A 22,663-nucleotide genomic window follows, 5' to 3' on the forward strand; every position below is an offset into this window, starting at 1 on the left:
TAGCAAAAGGGAGCGTCCTTCCTTCCATCTTTTCCAGAATATTCTCTCATTACTCCATCTGCAAGGGTAAAGCGGACGTTGAAAACGCCCAAGTGAGCAGCAGCCACTTGTCAGGAGTCCGTGGTTACTTCTCTCCTGGGACCAGTAGTTCCTATCAGTGGTGTCTGCCTTAGTCTCTTCACTGAGGCTTCTCAAAATCTTGCTTGTTATCAAGGACCTGTGTCTGAAAGGCAATTTTTTTCTAATCTTTGAAAAAGTAAAATCTTAAATGACTCAACACCCAGGTTCCAGCTAAGAATGCGGTCGAATCAGCAGCCTCATATTGTCCGCATGTACGCAGACTCGCCAGTTGTTAACACACTTGCCTGAGAGCTGGGCTGCGTGGTGCGGAGCTTAAACAGGGCGGTGAAACCATGTGTAAATCCGGACACCTTTATGAAGACTGTTCCCTTGCTGTCACTTGTGTGCCCAAAGGGCTCTCCGTTGTAAGTGACCGAGGGGGTGAACACATGAATGTTCTCAGATGCCTGGACTTTTTTTCAGTTATGTGACTGAAAGGCAGCCAGGTTCAATGCCGACTGAGAACTACTGACATTTCTGTGGAGAAAATGACACCCAAAATGGCAAATAATGTTCTGGACGCCGACCTGTGAGCTTACTCTCTGCCCCTCCTGCCTCCACTCCTGCTGTTTGTTTAGGGGGAAGGACTCCTCCTCTGAATCTAGACCCATCAGATGGGAGCCCATTTGATGAACAAAAAGTAAGCTAGGCTTTTAATAGGCTGGGAGGCATCTGGTAGTATCAGACCTCATTATCTTTTTAAGGTTCCTGTATGCTCTAAAATGCTTCTTCAGGGATTTCCTTTAGAACCTGAATCTGACCAACACGATGGGCACAGAATTACTGCAGAAATAATATTGCAGAGAAGGCTACCTCAGTGTCCCGAGAAGAATGTGTAATTGCCAGACCTTGATTTTAAGTGTGATTCAAGAGCCATGGTGTTTTAGAGGGAAGAGTACTTTCTGACCCAAGTAGCAGCCAAGGCAGAGGTTTGGTCTGTAGTCTGCCTACAGGGTGCTTGTTCCTGGGTGCTGGATTGTGGAGGGAGGTGTTTTTGAACGTTGCTTCAGTGTTTGTGGGTCTCAAATTTCAGGTGGTGACACCGTAAAGCAGTCTTCAAGGACTTGGTGCCAGTGATTTAATTATGACAAGCAAGACAGTTCCTGGGCACCCCCAGAGTCGGGCCCCAGATCCCAAACTACACTGCAAACTACACCTTGGTCCAGCTCCCTCAGCTTTCGGGATGAATTTAACCCCAACCCAGTCTTGTAACAGGTCCCCTACCTGAAGTTCACTTGTGTCCAGTTTTTGAGGCAGTGATTAAAATTGCACAAGCAGATGTCCATCTGGTAGTTCAGGAACTCAGTTTGAAGAAATGAGTAATAACTTTGTTAATCATACCCTTTTTAATGACCGTTCAGGAGCTGTTTCAGATCAGTGAGACGGAAAACTACCATCTCATGAAAAAGCCACCCTCGGGGCGCCTGGGTGGCTTAGTCGGTTAAGTGTCCGACTTTCGCTTAGGTCATGATCTCGCGGTTCGTGGGTTCGAGCCCCGCGTCGGGCTCTGTGCTGACTGCCGGCTCAGAGCCTGGAGCCTGTTTCAATCTGTGACTCCCTCTCTCTCTGACCCTCCCCTGCTCACGCTGTCTCTGTCTCTCTCTCCTAGAAATAAATAAAACATTAAAAAAAAAAAAATTAAAAAAAAAAAAAAAGAAAAAGCCACCCTTTTTCATGGGCAGAATTCTCAAGGAAAGAGCAGGCAGGCCCAGAGAGAAGCAAATCTAATACCATCCATCTCCGAACAATTATGAAATTAGCCAGATTTCCTGAAATTCTCCTAGGAGACTATCAAGTCCTAGAGGAGCTGAACTTGAGAAGAAGTAGGAACTTGCCCAAATGATAGCTTCAACCTCTGTAGCAGAGGCCTCAGAATCTCACAGGGGATAAATCTCCTCTGTCACCTTTAAGAGTGTCCTTGTTATTATATGTCAGCTATATTTCAGTAATAATAATAATATGAATCATTGTGGATGGTTAGGAATTCAATATATAAACTAGAGGAGGAAGAGAAGTGACTGTGTTTCAGAGATGAGGTCTTAGCGGGACGATTTTTGTGTTTGAGGACATTAGAAATCCTTTGCCCCAGCACCCTTGCTGGAACATTTCTGGGAAGGCACTTTCCAGGTTGGAGCCAAAAATGGTGGAATTCTCAGAAAGCAAAGTATTACATGATAACATCACTAGCCGGGTGGAGAGGTCAGCCTTCTTAACACCACCGTCATGTTCTGTACTTTCCATCATCTGCGGGGTGCCAGGCACTGTGCTAGCTCTGTGCACGAGCAGTGGTGAGTGAGACAGACATGACTCCCGACTCCATGGAGCCGATGATCTGGTAGGGAAGACATACATCAGAAGGCAAGTTTACAGGCCGGTGTTGGATGATACACGTGACAGTGCTTGGAAGGAAAAGGGCTGACATGACTTGGGATGTTTCTTGAGTTTGCGTAGTAAGAAAAGGCCTTTTGGAGGAAATTCACTTGCGTGATGTTTTATCCAGTATATTTTTTTATTGAAGGATAACTGGCATACAATACCCTATTCATTTCAGGTGTACATCATAGTGATTTGATATTTTTATACATTACAAAATGATCCCACAGAGTTACTTACAGTATCGTTGGCTATATTCCTTATGCTGTACATTATATCTTGACTTATTTAATGAGTGTAAGTTTGTGCCTCTTATTCCCCCTTCACCTATTTTGCCTGGCCAGCCCCCCCGAATCCCCGTCCCTTTTGTTAACCAACATTTACAAACACACCAACAGTTTGTTTAGTATTATCTGTGAGTCTTTTTCTGTTTCATTTTCTTTGTCCTTTGTTCATGTGTTTTTTTAGATTCCACACATAAGTGCGATCCTACAGTATTTGTCTTTCTCTGTCTTATTTCACTAACCACAGTCCCCTCAAAGTCCACCCACCTTGTGTCAGATGGCAAGAGTCCATACTTTTTTATGGCTGAGTAATACTTCGTTGTATCTAGACCCCATGTCTTTGTTATCCGTTTACACTTACGTTGCTTCCATAGCTTGGCCTTTGCCAGTAATGTTGCAGTGAACATATGGGTTCATGTTTTTGTTTTCTTCAGATACTCAAAAATGGAATTGCTGGATCATATGACAGTTCTATTTTTAATTCTTTGAAGGACCTCTGTACTGTTTTCCATAGTGGCTGCACCAATTTACATTCCCATCAACAGCGTATAAAGATGCCCTTTTCTTCATATCCTTACCAAAAATTGTTATGTTTTGTCGTTTTGATAGTAGCCAGCCTGACAAGCAGGAGGTGGTATCTCATTGTGGTTTTGATTTGCATTTCCCTGGTGATTCGTGATGTTGAGCATCTTTGCACGTGCCTGTTGGACTTCTGTGTGTCTTCTTTGGAAAAGATGTCTGTTCAAGTCCTCTGCCCATCTTTTTAATAAGTTTATTTTTTTATATTTTTTTTTATATGTTGTGGATATTAACCCCTTATCAGGTGTATGATTTGAAAGTATTTTTTCCCACTCAGTAGGTTGCCTTTTCGTTTTGCCAGTGGTTTCCTTCCTTGTGCAAAAGCTTTTTTATTTATTTATTTTTAATGTTTTTATTTCTGAGAGAGAGAGAGAGACCACATGAGCAGGGGAGGGTCAGAGAGAGAGGGAGACACAGAATCTCAAACAGGCTCCAGGCTCTGAGCTAGCTGTCAGCACAGAGCCCGACACGGGCCTCGAACCCATGAACTGTGAGATCATGATGTGAGCTGAAGTCGGACGCTTAACCAACTGACCCACCCAGGTGACCCTGTGCAAAAGCTTTTTTAGTTTGATGTCATCTCATCTGTTTATTTAACTTTTATTGCCCTTGCCTGAGGAGACTGGTCCCCCAAAATATTCCCAAGACCACATCAGAGAGCTTACTGCCTGTGGTGTCGGGGGTTTATGGCTGCAGATACTACATTCAAGTCTTTAAGCCATTTGAATTTATTTTTGTGCATGCTGTTAGACGTCCAATTTTATTTTTTTGCATGCTCTATCCAGTTTTCCTAATGCTATTTATCGAAGAGACTGTCTTTTTGCCATTGTATATTCTTGGCTTCTTTATCGTAGATTAATTGACCATTTATCCATGGATTTATTTCTGGGCTCTCTATTCTATTCCATTGATCTGTGTGTCTGTGTTACACCAGTACCATACTGTTTTGATTACTGTAGCTTTGTAGTAAAGTTCAAAATCAGGCAGCATGATACATCCAGCTTTGTTCTTCTTTCTCAAGATTGCCTTGGCTATTTGGGGTCTTTAATGGTTTTATACAAATCTTTAGATTCTCTGTTCTGGTCCTTCGAAAAATGCCATTGGTATTTTAATGGCGATTGCATTGAATCTGTAGATTGCTTTACTCAGTATGGACATTATAACTATTCTTCCCATCCATGAGCACAGTATATCTTCCCATTTATTTGTTTTTATTTTTCTTTAGTCCACGTTCCATAGTTTTCAGAGTACAGGGTGTTACCTCCTTAGTTACATTTATTCCTAGGTGTTTTATTCTTCTTGATGTAATTGTAAATGGGACTGTTTTCTTAATTTTTTTCTGTTTATCATTAGTATACAGAAATGCAACCAATTTATGGTAATTTTGAGGGCCCTCAACTTTACTGAATTAATTCTAATAGGTTTTTGGTAGAGTCTTTAGAGTTTTGTATATGTAATATTGTCATCTGCAAATAGTGACATTTCTGCTTCTTTCCATCTTAGATTAGAAAGAAGCCTTTTATTTCCTTTCCTTGCCTGATTGCTGTGGTGAGGACTTCCAACACTATGTTGAATAAAAGTGGTGAGAGTGGGCTTCCCTGTCTTGTTCCTGATCTTTGAGGAAAAGCTTTAGCTTTTCAACATTGAGTATGATGCTCGCTGTGGGTGTGTCGTATAGGACCTTTATTATATTGAGGTATGCTCTTTCTATACTTTGTTGAGTGTTTAGTTTCATTGTTGAGTGTTTATCATAAATGGGTGTTGAATTTTGTCAAATGCTTTTTCTGCATCTATTGTGATATGATTTTTATCTTTCATTGTGTTAATGTGGTGTATCTTGTTGATTGATTCGTGGATGTTGAACCATCCTTGCATCCCTGGAATGAATCCCACTTGATTGTGCTATGTGCTCACTTTAACACATTATTGGATTCAGGTTGCTAATATTCTGTTGAAAATTTTTACATCAGTGTTCACCAGAGATATTGACCTGTAATATTCTTTTTTATGTTGCTTTTGTCTGGTTTTTGGCATCAAGGTAATGCTGGCCTCACAAAGTGAGTGTAGAAACGTTTCTCCCTCTTCGGTATTTTGGAGTAATTTGAGAAGGATAAGTACGCTTTCTTCAGTGTTTGATAGAATTCACCTGTGAAGCAGTCTCATGCTGCATTTTTGTTTGGGGGGAGTTTTTAATAAGTTGTTGATTCAGTTGCATTACTTGTAATTGTTCTATTCAGATTTGTTTATTTTATTTTATTTCTTTATTTTGAGAGAGAGCACTGAGCAAGGGAGGGGCAGGAAGAGAGAGGGGATGGGGGACGGAGAATTTTAAGCAGGCTCCACACTCAGTGCAGACCTGACATGGGGCTTCATCTCATGACTGTGAGATCATGAGCTGAGCTGAAGACAAGAGTCAGATAATTAACCAACTGAGCCACCCAGGCATCCCGAACTCAAAAGTAGATTTTCTAAATCTTCACGATTCAGTCTTGAAGAAAGGTTTTGCATTTCTGGAATTATTTCTTCTAGATTTTCCAATTTGTTGGTGTATAATTCTTCATAGTAGTTTCTTAGGATTCTCTGTATTTCTGTGCTGTTAATTTCTTTCATTTCTGATTTTATTTGGGCCATCTTTTTTTCTTGATGAGTTTGACTAGAGGTTTATCAATTTCAAAAAAACTTTCAGTTTCATTCTGTAATTTTTTTAAATCTCTACTTCATTTATTTCCTCTCTCATCTTTCCTTCCTTCTACTAACTTCGGTCTTTGTTCTTTTCTAGTTCCTTAGGTATGAAGTTAGATTGTTTATTTGGGATTTTTCTTGTTTCTTGAGGTACGCCCATATTGCTATGAACTTCCCTCTTAGAATTGCCTTTGCTCCATCCCATAGATGTTGGAAAGTTGTGTTTCTGTTGCCCAGTGTCTCAAGGTATTTGTAAAATTTTTCTCTTTGATAACTTCATTGATTTATTGAATGTTTAGTAGCATATTTAGTCTACACTTATTCGTGGTTGTTTTTTGTTGTCGTTTTAATTGTAATTGATTTCTAGTTTCATACTGTTGTGGCCAGAAAATATGCTTGCTTGATAAGATTTCAATCTTCTTGAATTTATTGAGACTTGTTTTGAGGCCAAACATGTGACCTGTCTTGGAGAATAATCAGTGTACACTTGAAAATGCTTATTCTTTTCTTAAAAAAAATTAAAAAAAATTTTTTTTAACGTTTATTCATTTTTGAGAAACAGAGAGCACTAGTGGGGGAGGGGCACAGAGAGAGAGAGGGAGACACAGAATCAGAAGTAGGCTCCAGGCTCTGAGCTATCAGCCCAGACCCCAACACAAGGCTCAAACTAATGAACTGTGAGATCATGACCGGAGCCAAAGTCGGTTGCTTAACTGACTGAGCCACCCAGGTGGTCATTTTTTAGTTTTTTTAAAATGTGTTTGTATATTTGAGAGAGAGACAGAGCAGGTGGGGGAGGGGCAGACACAGAATCCAAAGCAGGCTCCATGCTCTGAGCTGTCAGCACAGAGCCCAGTGCAGGGCTTGAACTCACGAACCACAAGATCATGACCTGAGCCAAAGTCAGACACTTAACCAACTGAGCTACCGAGGCATCCCTTGTAAATGTTTATTCTTAAAAAAAGAAGAAGAAAGAAAGAAAATGTGTATTAAGTTTTAAGTCCATCTGGTTTAGTATGTCACTTAAGGCCAATGCTTTTTCATTGATTTTCTGTCTGGATGATCTGTTGTTATACGTAGGATATTAAAGTCCCCTACTGCTACTGGCAGCTGGACAGGCACAGGCCACGTGTCCCCGGGGGTGCCATGCTGGGGTTACCTCGGGGGAATGGACAGCTGGGGTGGCCCTGTTCTCACCCGACCTATTATGATTTGATGGGGGGGGGGGGTGATGTAAAAAATGGTGCTGGCTGGCGCCTCCAACCATGTCGTCCTTTCCTGCCAGTCTCTGTGTGGTCCTTCTGTCATTTGTTGGGCAGAAGCTGTTCAGTCAGCTCTTCCTTAGAAGGAATTGCTCTACATGTAGATGTAGACTTGGTGTGTCCATGAGAGGACGCTGAGTTCAGGGTCTTCCAGGCCACCATCTTGGACTGACAATATTTTGAATATTTTCAATTCTGCTTTTGCAACACTCCAGTAAGCTGTGTAAGGGAAAGAGCCTCCGTGTCTTCTGTAATCCCTCACAGTTTAAAGCACTCAGTAAATGTTAACAGTTTTGTAACCCATCGTATGGTATCCATTTTCCTTTAGAAAATGGGCCCCTAGGTCTAGTTGGGTATGGGCTAATTATGGTCTGGGATCTAATGTTTATGAGTCTGTAACAGTGCCTGGCCTGTAATCAGTGCTCAGATACTGGTGAAGGAATGAATGGATTGATGTAGGTTACAAATGGAGTTTGGTTTCTCAGTTACAGGTACTCTCTGTAATGTGATGAAACCGCAGATCTCCCCTTTTCCTTCACGCTCATCCTTCTTTTTTTAAATGTTTATTTTAAGAGAGAGGGAGCGTGCATGTGTGCAAGTGGGGTGGGGCACGGTGGGGGGAGAGAGAGAGAGAGAGAGAGAGAGAGAGAGAGAGAGAGAGAGAGAATCCCAAGAAGGCTCTGTGCTGTCAGCACAGAGCCCAATGCGGGGCTCGAACTCACAGAACCATGAGATCATGACCTGAGTTGAAGTCAAATGCTCAACTGACTGAGCCACCCAGGTGCCCCTTGAGACACTGCTTTTAGTGTCTTCAGACAGAGGGCAGACACAGAGTTGCAGGAGTGCTCTGTGCCTGCTCGTGTTCCTTACGTCTCCAGAAAGACTCTTCACGTCTGAAGCACCTACTGTGTTTCCGTCCGCAGCATGACTGTTAGGGTTCTTTCCAGCTGAGGGGGGAGAGGGTCTAGTTCTGCATTCGCCCCCTTGCCCTAGCTTCAAAAATGCCAGACGTTTCTTAAAGGAGCTAAAACTCTTTTCTGTAAGTTTTTTGACATAGTTCAATGAAGTAGAGTATTTATATATTGGTTATAAAGAAAAAGGTCAATGTCGGAGTTCTCATGGAAGGTTTCTTACAAGTGGGACTTGAAATGGACCTTAAGGGATTAATAGGAGTTGACTGGAGAGAGAATTTGGGTGAAGAAGAGCAGAAAGGGCTGTTTTTCCAAATAGAGGAAAAAATACCAACAGCAAGACGAAGTGTGATGTGTTGGGATGGTCAAAACCAGGGCTCGGGTTGGAAATTCGCGATAGGGTGGACTAGGTGCCGTGGAGCCAGCTTACAGGAGTTCCTGAAAGCTGCCATACAGTGACCTTGTACCACTACTGTAGCCCCACCTTCCTTCCTTCCCGCTGCTGGGTCTCCCCTTTTGGCCTTCTTTCCTTGTCTTTCCTTTTGTTTCTTTTGGTTGAAGGTATCTCTTGTGATCTGTGAATTGGTGGATTTTTATCAGCTGTCCATGCTCCCTGCACCGCCCCCCGCCCCAAGCCCCACTGGGTTCGGGCAGTTACCGCCAGCCTGTCACTGTCTGTCACCAGCCTGGTGTACGCAAACTACCTCTTGTTAGGATTAGTGTCTGATTTCAGATAGAAATCTGTTTGATCATATGTGCTTCTCCACAAAGCATTTAAGTCTTGTGACTTTTTAAAATTAAGCTTACTGTGAAATGCTTGGAGCTTTAATTCTGTACATGGTCAAGGTTTTGGCACGTGCTCTGGCCGCCTCCCAGCTAACAGTCTCCTGCAGGCCGTTCTCTGCTATTGTGCGTTTACAGGCTGCTCAGAATTCCACGTGGCTTAGAGCTTTCCACGTCCAGGGTCCAGGCACACCATGTGCTTCCTCAGCCCCGCCGCACATTCCCAACCACATTTTAGTGCTCGTATCTGAAGCCCGTCATTCCTCTTCCTTTTTACATGTCTGATGACTTTTGTATTTGAAGTATTCATTATTCATCTTTTTACACCGTTTTCCTGACTCAAATCAGTGTTTGATCTCATTCTGCTGCTTGCTTCAGAAGGCCCGGATCGGAAGGTTGCTGACCTCCCCGGTGCAGCAACCACGTGTTTGCTGATACATGAGGGAGAGCGAGCCGTTAACCTCTCGTTCCATGCCGCTCCTTTTGGGTCAGCTTTTCCCTAGCAGTCAAGGCCTTTTCTTCCTTCTTCTTCTTTTTTTTCTTTTTTTAACATTTATTTACTTTTGAGAGAGCAAGAGAGACAGAGTGTGGGGGGGGGGGGGGGAGGAGCAGAGAGAGAAGGAGACGCAGAACCCGAAGGGGCTCCAGGCTCTGAGCTGTCAGCACAGCGCCCGACATGGGGCTCGAACCCACGGACCTTGAGATCATGACCTGAGCCGAAGTCGGACGCTTCACTGCCTGAGCTCCCCAGGCGCCCCGGTACACAAAAACAGCGTAACCGCCCCACGTCCTGTCTCAGCCCGGCTCTCACTGTCCCGCCAGAAAGCTGCTGCCCCCTGACGCTCCTGGGAAGAGGGCGCCGCGCAGGGACAGCGGAGACCCGGCCGGCAGTGCAAGTGCACAGCCTGTTACACTGAGGCACGACTGATGGCAAGAATAGAAAACGCTGGCCTTTCCAGGGGCGATCGGTTATCAGCCACCCTCCCCGCCTTAGAGTAAAGGGTAGCCCGAGCCTCACTGGCCCTCTTGAGAGGAGTTTCCGAGCCCCTCCTCCTGCGAGTGCACCGTGTGACCACACCCTGACGGCCCAGGGGAGGGGTCCTGGGTCATCATAAGCTGTTTACCAGTCTGTCCTCCTTTAATTAAAATCTCAGAAGCTCACCAGTAGCAGTGAGATGGCCTCACTGGCCATCTGAGGGGGCGGGTCCGGAAACACCCGAGAGCTCTGTACCCAGGGCCCCCGGAGGGGCGGAAGGTTACTGCCGTTGACCCGGACTGCTGTGCAGAGGCTCGGGGAGCCTGGGGGTCCTCACGGCAGGGGCTTCACGTCGGAAGTACCCAGCTTGGCACTCAGAAGGGGCTTCCTGAACTCAGCTGAAGGCGTTCACATCCCCTCTGGTAATGTCGATTGTGTCTTTGCCCCAGAAGTTGCTGCCTTCAGAAGGGAGCGAAGAATAGACCCGTTTTCCTGGCCACCAAGACGATCCTTCGTCTGAGTCTCCTGATTGGGCTTTAAGTTTCAGCCACGGCTGGGGGTTCCCAGGTTTGAGGGTCAGGCCACAGCTTTGGTTTTCCCTCAAAGCACCTAAGCTTAAGTCCCCAGCTCTTGCTTCTTCCCAGCACTTAAGGTATCAAGGAACGTCAGTAACCGGTTTGAACCACAGGCACATGGCCTGTAATGACTTTGCAGGTGGCTTGGGCTGCATACAAAGGAGCCTCGTATTGATCTTAACCTGTCATCTGGATTCCAGATTAATCCAGAGAAGTAGTAAAACCTAATAATGTATATTACATGTGTCTGCTACCTGTGCTATCCATTATCTGGTCACATGTGCCCCAGCGTGGAAGGGGGGGGCATTCCTGCACTGTCTCCCCCCCCCCCCCCCCCCGCACAGGCTTTCAGTTTTTCTAAAACGGAATAGCTGTGGTTCCAAAAGGAAATGGTTGCTGTGGCACCTTGAAATCTGAGCCCAGTCTCATGTTCTAAATGAAATGGCTCCAAATACATTAGCAGGTTGTCTTGCTTCCGGAGAGCTGCCCCTGCCTGAGACGCAGGGAAGGAAAACACTGACAGGAAGCATTGGCTGAGTACAGGCATCAGATTTAATTCTCCGAAGATGAGCAAGTGACTTCCACGGGGTGGGAATAAGGGAAGATCCCGAACTCCCCTCCTCCCACAGACACCTACAGCTGCATCTGGAAGTTTCCCTCTGCTTCTCCACAACAAAGGGCAGAAAGACCACATCCACACGGGTGAGAGGCAGAGGTGCAGGGGTGCCAAAGCCCCATCTCCGCAATGCACAGCAGGGAAGGAGCTCACCAGCCAGCGGCCCCTCCCTGGGGAACAAGGGGTTGGTGCCCCATATCAGGCACCGTGAGCCCCGGGATCGGCGCTGGAGACACAGGCGCAGACATCCTGCTGATTGGGAAGTGAACGGGGCTGATATCCCAAGAACCCAAAATGCTGTCAAAACCGAGATCACCTTTCAGAGAGCTGGCTGGCAGCCTCACTCACTCCGACCCCGTGCACAGACGGCGGTTTGACAGGTGCTTAGACCAGATGAGAAGGAAGTTCACTTGCTGATCTCAGAGCACCAACTGGAGGGGGAACAGTTGAAACTCCCCTGGAGGAGAGGCACTGGTGAGGCCAGTTTTGTGCCCTGCCAGCAGCTCGCAGGGAGGGGACCATCCTGCTGCCTTGCTGCAGCCAGAAAGTGCCTGCGGACTGGTGCCGCACTCCCCTCTCCCAGCCGTGAGCCGCAGCGCTGTCCCGCCCCTCAGCCCGTGCCCTTCTGCTGTGGTCCTGATGCCCACAGGAGGTCCTGACACCCACAGGCGGGCTCGTCTTCTGAGCCTTTCTGAGGCCAGCGAGTATGCCCCACCCCATACGCTCTCCCCCCACCTGGTTAAAGCCAGCAGGTACACACATGGAGGGGGGTGCCCTTGATGGCCCGGCCTTAGTGCCAAGGAGGCTGGTGTTCCTGAGCTCCGTGGGAAGGTGACAACTGAGAATAGAGTTCCTGGCAGGCCACCGCCCCCAAAGCACTGCACAGACAGCAGCCAGTCTCTGGGGAAGAGGCCCGCTAGCCTGGATCTCCCTCCTGAGCAATAGGCTTCCTGTTGCCCACGCAGGTAGAGGCTGATGAGTTGCTCCCAGGTGACCCTGGCCTCACTACAGATCGGCAGGGGCCCCCAGAAAGGAGCTTATATGTTCATCTGGAGCCCCAATTATTCTAACTGTTGCCCAGCCACCTGTATCTCTTTGCAGACCCTCCCTTCCTTCCTCCCTCCCTGCCTGCCTGCCTGCCTTCCTTCCTTCCTTCCTTCCTTCCTTCCATCCCTTTCCTTCCTTTCCTTCTTTTTTTTTTTTTTTAAGAGAGAGAGAAGGAGGAGAGGGGCAGAGAGAAGATCCTAAGCAGGCTCTACACTGATGCTGGGCCTGAGCCCACAGTCGTGAGATCATGACTTGAATGAAATCAAGAGTTGGGGGGCACCTGGATAGCTCAGTCGGTTAAACGTCCGACTTTGGCTCAGGTCATGATGTCATGATTTGTTGGGTTCGAGCCCCACGTCAGGCTCTGTGCTGACAGCCAACTCAGAGCCTGGAGCCTGTTTCAGATTCTGTATCTCCCTCTCTCTCTGACCCTCCCCTGCTCTCATGCTGTCTCTCAGATATAAATAAGACATTAAAAGAAAAAAAAAAAGAGTTGGGCACTCAGCCGACTGAGCCGCAGATTTTAAAAGCTCTTGGCCTGAGGAATTTCACTTTTAATTGCCTGAACTCAGTGCTAAATGAGATTCCTCCCCTTGGAACACGGACAGGTCGGTGCACTCTCAACAACAGGGACACGCCAAGAACAAATCAGGTGGTTTAGACACTCCCCAAGTTTCAAGAGAGAACCATGAATCAAGCAAGGTTGAATGAGAAGCTTCATCTTCTTCACGGGCCAGTCCTTCAAGACTGAGACAGGGAACTGCTTCATCTAACACCTAGAAACACACAGAGAATCAAGCAAAATGAGACAAATATGTTCCAGATGAAAGAACAAGACAGACAGAACCTCAGAAGAAGACTTTAGTGATTCAGAAGTTTGTAAGTCTACTGATAAAGAATTTAAAATAATGGCAAATATAAAGATGATTGCCGGACTCAAAGGAAAAATGGATAAATGCAGTGAGAACTTCAGCAGAGAGAGAGAAAATATAAGAAAGGACCAAACAGAAGTCGCAGACCTGAAGAGAAAAGTAACGGAAATGTGCTACAGGGGTGCAACAGCAGGCTAAGTGACACATTAAAAGACTCAATGAGCTGGAAGACAGGGCAGTGGAACTCATCCAGGCAGAGAAGCCAAAAGAGAATTTTTAAAAATGAAGATACCTTAAGGACCAAAAAGACATCAAGTAGAATTACATTCACATGATAGGGTTTCCAGAAGAAGAAAGAGGGGAGCAGAAAATTGCCCTAACCTGTGGAGGGAAGCAGACCTCCAGATCCAGGAGTCCCAAGCAAGATGAACCCAAAGAGATCCATACCCAGACATGCTATAATTAAAATGTTAAACGTTAAAGACAGAATCTTCAAAGCAGCAAGGGAAAAATAAGTTGTTACATGCAAGGGGAACTCCATAAAGCTATCAGATTTTCGAGCAGAAGCCTTGCACACCAGAAGAGACTGGTAGGACATATTCAAAGCGCTGGAAGGAAAAAACTTCCAACCACAAATGATGTACCCAGCAAGGTTATCATTCAGAATTGAAGGAGAGATAAAGAGTTTTCCAGACAAAAGCTAAAGCATTCATCACTACTAAACCAGCCTTTCAAGAAATGTTAGAAATGGCACTGATTAATAACAAGAAAACCTGTGAAAGTAAAAATCTCACAAGAAAAGCTAAATTGATAGTAAAAATAGATTTGTTCACTTACGAAGCTAGTATGGAGGTTAAAACACAAAATTAGTAAAGTCAGGGGTGCCTGGGTGGCTCAGTCAGTTAAACATCTGACTTTGGCTCGGGTCATGGTCTCACAGTTCGTGGGTTCGAGCCCTGCGTTGGGCTCTGTGCTGACAGTTTGGACCCTGGAGCCTGCCTCAGATTCTGTGTCTCCCTCTCTCTCTCTGCCCCTCCCCTACTAATGGTCTCTCTTTCTCAAAAACTGGTAAACATTTAAAAAATTAAAAATCAGTAAAAAAAAAAAAAAAAAATTAAAAATCAGTAAAATCAACTAAAAGTACAATAGTTGTAAAATAATGTAAAACAATAAAAGATGTAAAATGTAACATCAGAAGCAGAATGTGAGGGGCAGAGGTTAAAAATGTAGAATTTTGAAATATGTTCACATTTAGGTTCCTATCAAAGTAAACTGTTATATACATAGGATAATATATGAGCCTTATGGTAACCACAAAAAAAACTTATAGTAAACACACAAAAGAAAGTGAGAAAGGAAGTAAGCATAACACTAAAGAAAGTCATTAAACCACAGAGAAAGTGAGAAAATGAAGAAACATTGAACTACAGAGCCAGAAAACAGTTAACAAAATGGCAGTAAGTACATATCAACAATTACTTTAGCTGTAAACAGACTATACATTCTCCAATCAAAAGACATAGAGTGGCTGAATACATTTTTAAAAAGACATCTAGAGACTGCCTGTCACATACTTATTTCAGAAATAAAGACACACACTGGAAGTGAAGGGATGGAAAGATCTATTTCATGCAAATGGAAACAAAAAGCTGGCATAGCTCTGTTCTTCAGACAAAATAGACTTTAAAAACAAAGACTGTAGTAAAAGTCAAAGAGGGGAACTCCATAGTCCAGCAGAAGATACAAGAAGATACAGCATCATGCTGGGTCAGTCTAGCAAGAAGATACAACATTTATAAATATATATGCACCCAGGAAGTGCACCCAAATATATAAAGCAGCTGTTAACCAACCTAAAGGGAGAAGTTGATAGCAGTACTTACATTAATGGGCAGATCATCTAGACAGAAAATCAGTAAAGAAACATCAGCCTTAAATGACACACCAGATCAGATGGGCTTAATATATACGGGACATATGTCCAAAAGCAGCAGAATAAACATTCTTATCCAGTACACCCAGAACATTCTCCAGGATAGATCACATATTGGGCCACAAACCAGATCTCATTAAAGTCAAGAAGGTTGAAATCATTTCAGACATCTTCTCTGACCACAGTAGTATGGAATTAGAAATCAGTTATAAGAAAACAAGAAAAACTACAGGTACATGGAGATTAAACAACACATTACAGAACAGCTGCTGGGTCACAGAAGAAGGTCAAAAGGTGAAAATACTTAGAAACAAATGAAAACAAACACAAAAACTCAAATCTGTGAGATGAGCAAAGGTGAGAAATTCATAATGATACAGGCTCACCTCGGGAAACAAGACGCCTCTCAAACAATTTAACTTTGCACCTAAACAAACTAGAAAAAGAACAAACGAAACCCAAAGTTGGTACAAGGAAGAAGGTGAAGGTCAGAGCCAAAATAGAGACTAAAAGAATAATGGGAAAGATACATGAAACTAAGAGCAAGTTCTTTGAAAAGATAAACAAAACCTTAGCTAGACTCACCAGAAAAAAGGGCTCAAATAATTTCAGAAATGAAGCTTAAACTGATACCACAAAAATACAAAGGATCATAAGAAAATATAAACAGTTATAAGCCAACAAGTTGCATAATCTAGGAGAAATGAATAAATTTATAGAAACACAATTTTCCAAAACGGAGCCAACCATAAAGAAATAGAAAATCTGAATAGACCAATTATTAAGATTGAATCACTAATCAAAAACTTCCAAACAAACAAAAGTCTGGGGCCATATGTCTTCACTGGTGAATTTTACCAAACATTTAAAGATTTAAGATCTGTCTTGCTCTGCCTGACTTATTTCACTTAGCATAATACCCTCGAGTTCCATCCACATTGCTACAAATGGCCAGATTTCATTCTTTCTCATTGCCATGTAGTATTCCATTTATATACCATATGTTTTCAATCATATGTGGAACAGGAGAAACTTAACAGAGGACCATAGGGGAGGGGAAGGGGGAAAAATAGTTAAGGGGAGGGAGGGAGGCAAACCATAAAAGACTCTTAAATACTGAGAACAAACTGACGGTTGATGGGGGGTGGGGAAGTGGGGAAGTGGGGGTGATGGGCATGGAGGAGAGCACTTGTTGGGATGAGCACTGGGGGTTACATGGAAACCAACTTGACAATAAACTAAACTATACAAACAAACAAATATTTAAAATCTATCCTTTCTCAAACTTCCAAAAAGTGAGGAGGAGGGAATGCTTTAAATTCATTTTATGAGGCCAGCATTACCCTGATAACCAAGCCAGACAAGGACTACAAGAAAATTATAAGACAACATCCCTGCTGAACACAGATGCAAAAATCTTGAACGAAATATTAGCAAACCAAATTCAGTAAATACATTAAAATGATCCTACACCACAGTCAGGTGGGATTTATTCCAGGGATGCAAAGATGGTTCAACATCCACATTACTCAACATGAGAACACCACATTAACAAAATGAAAGGTAAAAATCATACGATCATCTCAAAAGGTGCAGTAAAAAGCACTGGACAAAATTAAACATCCATGGGGCGCCTGGGTGGCTCAGTTAAGCATCCAACTTCAGCTCAGGTCATATCTCACGGTTCATGGGTTCAAGCCCCACATCAGGCTCTGTGCTGACAGCCCAGAGCCTGGAGCCTGTTTCAGATTCTGTGTCTCCCTCTCTCTTCTGCCCCTCTCCCACTCATACTCTGTCTCTCTCTGTCTCAAAAATAAACTATAAAAGAATTTTTTTTAATTTAACATCCACTTGTAAAAGTTCTAAACAAAGTAGGTATAGAAAGAGCATACTTCCACATGATAAAGGCCATACACAACAAACCTACAGCCAGCATCCCACTCAGTGGTGAAAAGCTGAAAGCTTTTCCTCGAAGACCAAGAACCGGACAAGGATGCCCACTCTCAACACTTTGAACGTCCTCACACTGCAATTAGGCAAGAAATAAAAGGCCTGCAAGTTGAAAAGAAAGAAATAGAACTGTCACTGTTCGCAGATGACATAATACCGGGCATGGAAAACTCTCAAGACTCCACAGTAAAGTATTAGAATTAACAAAGTCAGTGAAGTTGTAGGATACACAGTGAATAAACAAAAATCTGTTGTGTTTCTATGTGTGAATAACAAACCATCAGAGAAATCAAGAAGATAACCCCAATTACAGTTATGTCAAGAAGAATACCTCCGAGGAGGTGAAGTACCTTACACCGAAAACTGTAAGACATTTCAGAATGTCTTTGAATATATTTCATTTCATTATCCATTTATCTGGAAAGATATTTCATACTTATGGATTAGAAGAATTAATATTATTAACTCTCCATGCTAACCTAAGCGATCCACAGATTCAGTGCCCTTCCTATCAAAGTACCAATGTCATTTTTCACAGAACTAGAACAGTTCTTCAATTTGTGTGGAACCGCAGAAAACCCTGAATACTCAAAGCAATCTTGAGAAAGCCCAAAGCCAGAGGTATCGTGCCCCCTTATTTTAAACTATACTGCAAAGCAATAGTAATCCAAACAGTGTGGTACTGGCACAAAAACACGTGGCTCTGGAATAGAAGGAAGAGCACAGATATGAACCCTCCTATATATGGTCCATTAATTTTTTACGAAGGAAGCAAGAATATACAATGGGGAAAAGACAGGCTCTTCAGTAAATGGCGCTGGGAAAACTGGACAGCTACATGCCCAAGAATGAAACAGAACCATTATTTTATACCTTATACAAAAATTAACTCAATGTGGATTAAAGACTTGAAGACCTGAAACCATAAAGCTAGAAGAAAACCTAAGTGGTAAACTCCATGACATCGATCTCAGTGATTTTTTTTTTTTTAATCTAGCTCTAAAGGCAAGAGAAATAAAAGCAAAAATAAGCAAGTGGGGGAGGGGGGAGTTGCATGGGGGCTCAGTCAGTTAAGCGTCTGACTCTTGAGCTCAGCTCAGGTCATGATCTCACGGTTCGTGGGTTTGAGCCACGCGTTGGGCTCCTCACTGACAGCATAGAGCCTGCTTGGGATTCTGTTTCTCCCTCTCTGCCCCTTCCCTGCTCTCTTTTTCTTGCTCTCTCAAAAGGAAACTTTAAAAAAAAAAAAAGATGTATATGTATTTATATGTATGACGGAATAGCACTCGGCCATAACAAAAATGAAATCTTGCTTTTTTGCCAACAACATGGATGGACTAAGCAAATGTTATGCTAAGTTAAATAAACAGACACAAAAAGACCTATTCCACTTATATGTGGAATCTAAAAGAGAAACAAAACCAAACAGAGACTTCTAGACAGAGAACAGACTGGTGTTTGCCCGAGGGGGAGGTGGGTTGGAGAGGGGAGCAAAATAGTAAAGGGATCTGGAAGTACAAACTTGTGGTTATAAAACAAGTCGTGTGGCTTTAATCAGCAAGGGGAATGCAGTCAATACTATTCTATTAGCTTCGGTGAGACGTGATAACGAGATGTACTGTGGTGGTCATTTTGCAGTGTATATAAATGTCGAATCACCAAGTTGTACACCTGAAACTAGTATTTTATGTCCATTATACCTCACTTTTGTTTTGTTTTTTAAAGCTAAGCAGATTACTTAGCTGTCACTGCATCATGGCAGGACTCCTAACATTGAGGTGTCCATAGCAACCTTTCTTAAAGGTTAAGGGTTAGTCAGTGCCTAAGAGCTACTCACAGTCCTTCCTCCCTAGTAAAGTGGGAAAGAAGGAAGTCAGCTTCAGGTGTAATAGAAGACATTTGCAAGACTTGTAATGAGAAATTAATCATCAATGGAGACTATTTAAAAAAATTATGGCAGATAACCAACCACTAGAAGTAGAGGAGTGGTGTCTTCCATTAGCTTTAAAATAGACTATAACATCTGCTCAAGGAACTGGAAACTGTTAGGTAATTAGGTCTGATCGTTTTCATAGATCCCGTTGAGAATGTGATTGGGGTCCCTGTCCAGGAAAATGAGCACGCAAAACTTGGCATGCAATTTGAGGGAACGTATGGACTCCCGAAGTCTATGCATTAGACCCTAATCTACAACCCCCTGGATTAGAGCATTTCTGTAAACCCTAACTTGTAGCACCCTCCATGGCTCAGAGTTCCCAGACATAACAGTGGAATCTGAAGATCACATGTCAGACTTTGGATTTTCTTCCTCTAGATTTATAGTACTTGGCATGCACTGTGTGGAAGTAAAACAAAACAAAACAAAACAAAACAAAACAAAACAAAATTCTACTTTTAAGTTCAATTCCTGGTCCTAAAGAAGCCCAGTGTTTAATTTTAAAAGTCACTGGTGGGCTGAGTATCATCTTCATAAACAGGTAGTGAGCTCGGCCCTGGCCCGGCCCCCCTCCCTCCTCCAGGCTCACAGGGGAGATGCTAACGGAGACTCAGGCGTTAGTCCACACTCACACCTTCTAACCGCGTTGCTGTGAATGTCCAGCTGGCCTTGCAAAGACTCTCTGCTTATAATCCCCTCATCAGTTTTATGCCCAAATTTCATTAACTACAAGTTGGAAAGCGAGTACCCAGAATTACAAACCAGGAAATCATGTGGCTCTCTCCCTAAAATAAAGACTTTTCATCCTCTTAGGAAGTAAGAGCACGTGGCTGTGTATGTTAAGCTCACGATGAATTCCCTGGCACATGTTACGCAGGCGTGGCTCTGTGTGGTTTTCCGGTTTCCACCTCGCACAGCCCCTGGTTTACCTGCAAGTCCTCTGGCACTGCCGCTGATCCCAAATGGGAAATGCACTCCCTCCTGTACCAGGAATCAAGAACCCTGGAAGGGGAGCGATGGGGACAGCTTGTTGCCGGTCTTCACTGTATGCTGCCCAGGCAGGCCTTTCAGCTCGGAGCCGGGCATCTTAGTGAATTCAGAAACATGACTGATGATGAGTAGCAGGTGAGCAGTCTCGGCCAAAGTTTCCCTGCCATGCACAGGATCGGTTGGTTCTTTTGACGATGATTCATCCACACTATTGAGGGGGAAGGGAGCGCAGATGCATTCTTCCCTCTGCCACCACTGAGTCTTCCTGGCTGGTCTGCAGACAGGTGCTCTGGCCTTGGCTCGGCCCCAGCTCCAAGACCTTACTGAACCGAGGTGGTTTGGGAGCCGGAACGGAGGACGGGCCATCCCAGCGCCTAGCCCAGTAGGGCTTTGCCTGGTGGCTGATGGGGTCCCTCCCTTCCCTCGAAAGCCTATTGACAGTTCGTAGCCGTTAAAGCTTATTGATGTCTTCCTGGGACCGAGGCTGATGGCAGGGCTGCGCGCCCGGTTGAATGTTGATATGTATTCCTTACGTGCGTTCCTCCCCACAGAGAACGTGATCAACGGGCAGGATTACGAAGTGATGATGCAGATTGACTGTCAGGTGATGGACACCCGGATTCTGCACATCAAGAGCTCGTCCGTTCCTCCTTACCTCCGGGACCAGCAGAGGAATCAGACCAGCACCTTCTTCGGCTCCCCCGCGGCGGCCACAGAGGCAGCCCACGTCGTCCACGCCATCCCGGAGTCGCTACAGTAGCCCTCTGGGGCCACGGGGGACAGCAGCGGGACTCTGCCGGACCGAGAGCGGAGAGACACACGCCCCTGCCCGCCTTCTCTGCGGCGAGCTGCCTCGCGGCGGGGTTCAAGGGCGCAAGGAAAGCCGTTGTCCACCGTCTGCCCGGCCACTTGGGAAGCACTGAAACCCAGACCCCGGGGAAATGGCATCTCCAAGGGCAGCTGGTGCGCGGGCGGGCTGCTGGCTGGACGTCCTGAGTTGCTTTTTCTTCCGTGTTTCTGTCGTGTTTAAGTAGCCATCTTTGCAGTAGGCTCCCTGCCTCTGCCTCTGCCGTTTCACCTCCTGATACAGCGATTTTGGTTCCGGCTGCACAGCACAGCGGTGTTCCACGGAGCAGCGTTCTTAGCTTCCTGCTGCTCCGTTGTGGCCGTTGTGCTGATTGGAAAACAGATTTCAGACAGAACAGCCAACAACACCTCCAAAAAGGTCAAAACAGTTTGGAGCTTTAGGCAAAAGAGGAAAAAAATTTGATCTTTAGCTTGGAGTTGTTGACAGGTGACACTGAATGTGAGTAACTGTGTTGGACACCTGGGGGTGGGGGGGGTGGCAGGTCAGAGAGCGTGAGATGGAAGAGAAGGGGGGGCCGGGGGGGCCAGCGCTGCTAACACACTTGTTTAAAACACGGCAGGTTTTGATGTGACTGGAGTTCAGGATTAAGGCACGGCAGCCATGCATCCTGAGGCCGCAGAGCGGCAGCATGTGCCCCTGTCTGTCCCCCTTACCGGCCCGGGGCGGGTTCCTCGAGGGCCCAGGACAGAGGCTTCACTTTCGCCACAAACTCCCCCGCCCCCCGCCCCCCCCCCACTGCCCACCTTCTGCCACTAGGATGTGGGATCCGCCCACGTGACGTGAAGCAAACACATTTTCTTCTCTTGAGAATTGAGCTTGGGTTCCTGCTCGGCGAGTGCTTCCCGTAATGCAGCAATAACTTTCTCCAGGGAAAAGATCTTGAAGGAATTAACTTATTTGTCCTCCATGTTTAAAAAAAAAAAAGAAATAGCCCTACTGTGTTCCCTTTATATCTTCTTGTACGTCGACTGCCTTCTCTGATGTTCCGCCTTCAGTGCGTCTTCCTTATTCTCATCCTAGGAAACTTCGCAAACACTGCTGCTTACCCTAAGCGACTGGCCTCAGTCGGAGCTCTGCCCTTCGCGTCCATGCTCTTCCTGTCCCCAGGGGCCGTGTGGTCGGGGCGACATCTGCCCACACAGCCAGGGCTGGTCCAGGATGGGAAGACTCGCTCACGCTCCCAAATCCAGACAGCGACGGCCTCTGCCAGAGCTGCTCAGATGCTCTCCGAGGAAATCGGTTTACCTCTCGTACCGGGAGGGGGGTGGGGGGCGCGTTCTGCTGCCCAGGTACCCGGCAGTCTGGAGTTTTGGCCGTGGTAATGAGCCTCGCTCTGCTGCAAGCACAAGCCTCCCAGAGTCTGGGCCACGTCCCTGTGGGGACCGTCTTCCGCCCAGGACAAGAGGGCCATGCGGAGAAGACCTGCAGGCGGCGTTGTGCCGTCGGCCCCAAGGGCCTCCCCCACCCCCGGGTGGCTGCGCAGGTGAGGACAGTGCGCAGGCGTGACCGTCAGCCGTGGGGGCCGCGCTGCCCTTCCCGCTGGCTCATCGTGGCTGCCTGTCCTTTACTTGACGTGTGGAGATGAGGGAGCAGGCTTCTCAGGGCGCGGTTTCGGGACGTGAGCGAAGGGCAGCAGACCCCTGTCAAGAAGTATTCCGCCTTCCGAGTTGCCGTCAAGGGCATTAGCCAGTCCCCAGGCCCACAGTGGATCTGATCTAACGCGTGTAAGGCTTTAGTGTTTTGGTGAAATTGCCTTTTGGGGGTTGCAGCTAGGAATTCTGTCCCCCAGAATATTTATGTGTATATATCATTTTAATTTATTCAGTTTTAAGTGGGGGTTTTGCCAGCTTGTGGGACCCTTGGTGACCAGAGCAGGCAAGTCTGCCTGAGAGGCTCAGGGCCCTGA

At 45.4% G+C, this 22,663-nt stretch overlaps 1 protein-coding gene across 1 annotated transcript in view; it reads left to right on the plus strand.

Moving 5' to 3' along the window:
• ATF6 (activating transcription factor 6) overlaps nucleotides 1–21,690 on the plus strand; it is a 191,378-nt gene extending 169,688 nt beyond the window's left edge. Inside the window, exon 16 of the mRNA XM_039245974.1 lies at nucleotides 20,441–21,690. Within this exon, the coding sequence (XP_039101905.1) occupies nucleotides 20,441–20,649 (209 nt within the window). The 3' untranslated portion in view covers nucleotides 20,650–21,690. The remainder of the gene's footprint in view (nucleotides 1–20,440) is intronic.
• The last annotated feature ends 973 nt before the right edge of the window (nucleotides 21,691–22,663 follow it).

This window comes from Hyaena hyaena, unplaced genomic scaffold (assembly GCF_003009895.1).
Source record: "Hyaena hyaena isolate Hyena2069 unplaced genomic scaffold, ASM300989v1 scaffold_275, whole genome shotgun sequence".
NCBI classification, from domain to species: Eukaryota; Metazoa; Chordata; class Mammalia; order Carnivora; family Hyaenidae; genus Hyaena; species Hyaena hyaena.